A 5,342-nucleotide genomic window follows, 5' to 3' on the forward strand; every position below is an offset into this window, starting at 1 on the left:
CGTTTTGAATCTTAGTGACGTCTATGCACGCTGCAACAAGGTTCGTGCTAAGCCAATCGTTGGTTTTCTTCATAATCTTATCAAAAATTACTTTCCCAATAACTTATAAAGGATGCGCTTGTCTTTTCATAATGTATGTAACACTCAATAGGAAGCTTTAGAGACTCAGTAAAGTATATATTCTTTATATATAATTATATATTCTTGATCAGCGTGTAATTCTGAATTGGTTAAAGTCCATCGTGATGTGCCTGCGTTTGCTGGCACTTTCCTGGCTGCAAAAATGAAGATATCGAATTCAAATTTGATAGGAAAGTTGGAAGCTTTTACAAGCACGTTGTTAATGAAAATGGGCCAATTTGGTTAGAGCAGAAGACCGCAGTGGCAACTCCATTTTTTTTAACAAAAATCTATGGATATATGCTTGTCACTCCGATGTTATTAAAGTTGGAAGCCTAAAATTTCCCCGATTTCCTTTTCTCTACTCTTTATGTGCAAAAATCGAAAATATCGGCCATGCCCACATTGAGTCATGCGTTAATAAATTTTATTTTTTTTTTTACTTTTTTGCGGTTTTATTGCTTACTTATCATAAGGCAAACAACAAATATTTTATGCATTCCTCAAATCATGACATATTGTCTGCCTAAAAATGGGTTAATTCTATGACTATCGTAGACACAGCGCTTTCACGGTTTAGTTTTTTCATAATAATACCACCGATATGGGTGTCAAATAAAAGATCTTGAAGAGCGGAATGCGAAAAGCATAGCGGTGGGTGTGTGAGATTTGGTCTCCGCCGAATACTTACTGGTATTATAATTTATTTATTAATTGGATGGTACGTTAGAATAAATTGGTGGGTATGCGAGACTCGGCTCCCATCGCATATAACTTTTACTTATTTGATACTTATTTGATATTTCATTGAAAATTTGTCAAAGCATTTGGCGAACTCGTTCGAATTTCAAATTCCTCAATTCTTCAAAGTAAATGAGGAAAGGAAAATAACTTGCACTTGCTATGGTACATACGTGCTGTTTGCTTATCTATGCATACCATAGTCCGTATTCACTTAAAAACGCAAATTCGTATATGCTACCGCCTTGCGAATGTTTCAGAGAATGTGACGTCATTTGTGAGAAGCCATTAATAAAACTTTCGCCCACACAACTGTAACTATAATAATGATTTATATCATCCAATTCTCCTCCTCCGCCTCATTCAATTTCGCAATTCTTTCCAATATTTAAATAAAAAACACGATAAAAGTCGTTTGGAAATTTGATTTTTCATGTCATGTTTATTTTTCAAATTAATTAATTCAAAAAGCGAATACATAAATAAAACACAAAATGGTTAAGTACTCACCATTTGGAAATTATAGGGCGACTCGACGACACTTTAATCATTCCCAATATTCATTCCAAAGCAGGAAGGAGAGAATTTCTTGAAGCGAAGTGTAGTGAGTAGTTGGCCACGCAAGATACATTAACCCGCACATGATGCTTTTAAGGCAATTGACAGTCTGTCAGTTGTAAACAAAACAAAGAGACGAATAGTGTTAAAATTAGTTTATGTTCCCTTCATATAACTAGGTACTTAAGGATGACGACGACTTCTTGTTTTTTTTTTTTTTTTTCTTTCTTTTTTCTCACTCTTTTTGGAAGTGACACACTGCTTTATGACTTGACTTGCTTTGCCTTGCCTAATTGCAGTTAAAATTCATGTTGCCTGCCAGCTACTCTTATAATTAGGATATTTTTTTTTTAAGTATGCTAAAAAAAATGAAACCTGCTAGGGCTCGCCGCCATATGTAGTAAACTTATATAAAAACTTATTTCGAAAATTAATTCTTTTTTTTTCTTATTAAATGAGATTTTGTGAATTAGTACAAGTTGTTTAAGGTTTATTTTGCAATTTGCAATTTGTTCTTAATTTTCTTCGCAAAATACACATAAAAAGTCGAAATATTCTTTTGATGTTTGGTTTTCATTTACATTTAGAGACACATAATTATAAACTAACATACAAGTAGTTCCATAATCTTAAAAGGATTAATATCCGATATAGCTTTCAACTTTTTTTAATTAAATATCTGTTTGACACCTTGTACCTAGAAAATGTCGAGGAAATGCTACATTTTTATGAATCGCTTATAAAAAAAAAAAAAAACTTTCTTTCTTCTTCTTACTTTTCTTCCTTTTTGTCGCAATAAAATTTTGCTTTGTTTTCTTTTTTTTTTTTAATTAAATTAAAAAGGATTCCTTAAAATTAATGCTATTGTTGTTGATTTATATATAGATAATTATGTATATTTTGTCAAGTTTCCTTTTTTTTTTCGTTCTTTTTCTTTTTTTTTTTTTGTTTGCAAAGAATATAAATATAAACTGAAAGTTAGATAAATAGAGTAAATGAAAAAAAAGAAAAAAAAAAACGAATGTACACGAAAAACAAAAGAAGTTTGAATTAAATCGTAATTATAGTAATAAAATTAAATATGCCTTCTTTCTTTAATGTTTAATCAAAAAGGACGTACAAATCTTTTTAAAGTATATTCCATATATCTCAGTTGCTAAAGTTCATCTTGTTTAGTTGTTAGTGGCCTTAGTTTTTACATATGTTTTATGGATGGGTATAGAGTGGGTTTTCGAAAATGCTAAGCACGCGTTTCCTTCATAAAACTGATTTGGTGGTTATTTGTGTTTAACAATAAGTCAGGTTATCATCATATTAAACTACAAAGTACAATGTAAATGGAAAATATTAATGTATGGGTGATGTAAAATAATTTGTTATTCCATTTAGGAAGTTTTTCTTTTCTTTTCTTTTTTTTTTTCATTTTTCAATTAAAAAAAGCTTAAGAGCCTAGAATGCAGATTAAAGTGTTGGCTTCAGTTGTTTGTTTTCTTTTTCTTTTTTTCTTACTTCAATAGTACACTACTACCACCAGGCTTATAATTTCTGTGAAGTTTTCGTTACGCTTGTTTTCGGAGAGAAAAGTTAATTTCCTTTTTCGCTTTATTTTCTTTCTTTCTTGCTGGTTGTATTGCTTACTGTTTTTCTGTTATGTTTTCTTTTTATCTGGATTTATTTATTTGCCTGATTTTATTTATTCCTGCCTGTTTTCCTGCCTGCCTGTGTTCAGATTTTGATTTCTTCTTTGCTTTGCCTTTGTTTATCCTGCCTGCCTCTTTCTCTCTCTCTCACTCCCTCTCTGTTTCTCTTGTATGCTTGTTTATTGATATTTTTGCTCTATTTTACCTATTTACGAGGGAAAATTAGAAAAATTTTTTCATTAGAAAATTTTATGTAAATCTAGGTAAATGTCGATATTATTATTATTTTTTTTTAAATATTCAGCGTTTTGAAAACTTAAACACAACAAAACGCTGACAGAATAAACAAAATTTTTATAACTTCACGTTTTTCGTATTGATTGCGGTTAAGTGAATAAAATCTTCATCGAGTGCACACCATTTTTTTTTCTTTTTATATTCAAAATATTTTACGAATGATGAAAGACTTTACACTCAGCCCAATACTTGATGATTCTTTCAAAAAACTTACCATGCTTAATATCTCCTATTGCCTCCTCCCATGTTGCCGCCACCGCTTGGTCCACCAGTGCTATTGTAGTTATTGCCACCGAAACCACCACTGTTTGGATTATTACCACTACCTTGATTGCCGCCACCTGCACAAAGATGACATCAAAATTTCATAATTTTTTTGCATAAAGTTTAAAATAAATGAATTTACTAACCACCTTTATTGAAGCCATATGGAGCTGCTCTGTTGTTACCGAAATTGCTGTTACGTTGTGGGCCACCGCCATAACTTTGCTGGTAATCGTTACCGAAACTGCTTGGACCACCTCCAGTACCTCCGCCAGTATTACCACCGCCCCAATTGTTATTACCACCATTCATCGGTGGGCCGCCAAAGCCGCCACCATTATTCCAGCCATTATCGTTAGTTCCTTGGCTGTTCCAGGGGCCACCAGCTTGATTGTTCCAACCACCTGGACCACCACCCTGATTTCCAAAATTACCGCTGTTACCGAAGTTATTATTACCCCAATTGCCGCCATTTTGCCGACTATTACCCCAGCCCCCTTGGTTCCCACGATCGTTACCGCGACCTCCACGACCCCCTTGATTACCACGACCACCTCCTTGACGATCCATATCCTGTTTTGCAATAGCTTTTTTCACATCTAATGTTTTATTCTTAATATTATGAATTTTTTGCAAAATAATTTTATCAACGGGATCGTAATCATCAAATTCAACAAAAGCGAAACCGCGCTTTTTACCGGTTTCTTTGTCTGATACAATATTAATGCCCACTATGTGACCATACTTTTTGAAATATTCGCGCAAACATTCCTCGTCGTGGTCGTCACGTAGACCGCCTACGAACAACTTTTTAACAGTTGCTCCCGCATTGGGATTGTCAATATCTTGACGAGGTACAGCACGCTTCGGTTCAACTGTACGACCGTCTATTTTATGAGGCCGGGCATTCTGGGCATTGTCAATCATGTAAGACTGCGAATAAGTAATGAAACCAAAGCCGCGTGAGCGCTTTGTTTTGGGATCTTTCATTACTACGACATCAACAATATTACCCCATTTTTCGAAATGAGCCTTTAAGCCTTCGTCCGTGGTTCGATAATCTAAGCCGCCAATAAATAATTTACGCAACTGTTCAGGTTCCGTAACAGGCTGTAATTAAAATAAATAAACTGAAATTAAGTACAGTCATATTAGCCGCAAAGAATTGCATTTAACAGATGCCTATGTATGTAAAGCGACAGGAAACGTGGTGTTGGTATAATTAGATATTGACGTATAAAAAAAAAAGAAGTAAAGCCAACCGCCATTTTGTTTTTATGTATACACATTTGTACAACAATCATACTGATGGCATAAAAAAGAAATCAACATACAAAATTGAAGCCTTTTAAAGTTAAAAAACTCTCAAAACAAAAAAAAAAAAAACAAAATATCACAATTTTTCCATTGACATTAAATTATGTAAAATTTCAACGAGTTTCTTCTGTGTATTGCAAATATAGAAAAAGGAATTTACCTCATCATCGTAATCGCCATTTTCAGTTTTTATATCAGACATTTTTTTTATTTTTCACGTTTGTTTAATATTGATAATCAAAAACTCTTAATCAAATCAAATATTATGGATTGAAAAAAACTTATTTTATACGTTTAACCGAACAATATGCACGACACAATGGCTTCGGCAAATTTACTTCAATGAATTGAAAGAAATTGATTGGTTTCTTTCTTTCTACCTACAAGTTTATATTGTTGCCAGAA

At 33.0% G+C, this 5,342-nt stretch overlaps 1 protein-coding gene across 2 annotated transcripts; it reads right to left on the minus strand.

Annotated features, from left to right (window-relative positions):
• Window positions 1-2,828: 2,828 nt before the first annotated feature.
• Window positions 2,829-5,277, minus strand: LOC119634989 (heterogeneous nuclear ribonucleoprotein 87F-like). 2 transcript variants are annotated; one of them, XM_038029469.1, is made up of 4 exons: window positions 5,098-5,277; window positions 3,770-4,730; window positions 3,571-3,697; window positions 2,829-3,264 (listed from the first exon to the last, which is right to left on the minus strand). In XM_038029469.1, exons 1-3 carry the CDS (start codon window positions 5,137-5,139, stop codon window positions 3,576-3,578), a joined length of 1,125 nt encoding a protein of 374 aa, XP_037885397.1. In that variant the 5' UTR covers window positions 5,140-5,277; the 3' UTR covers window positions 2,829-3,264; window positions 3,571-3,575. The 2 variants fall into 2 exon arrangements, with proteins under 2 accessions (XP_037885397.1, XP_037885396.1); XM_038029468.1 differs by having other exon boundaries at window positions 3,767-4,730; window positions 5,098-5,270.
• Window positions 5,278-5,342: the final 65 nt, after the last annotated feature.

The sequence above is a fragment of the Glossina fuscipes genome, unplaced genomic scaffold (genome assembly GCF_014805625.2).
Source record: "Glossina fuscipes isolate IAEA_lab_2018 unplaced genomic scaffold, Yale_Gfus_2 3, whole genome shotgun sequence".
Classification (NCBI taxonomy): Eukaryota; Metazoa; Arthropoda; class Insecta; order Diptera; family Glossinidae; genus Glossina; species Glossina fuscipes.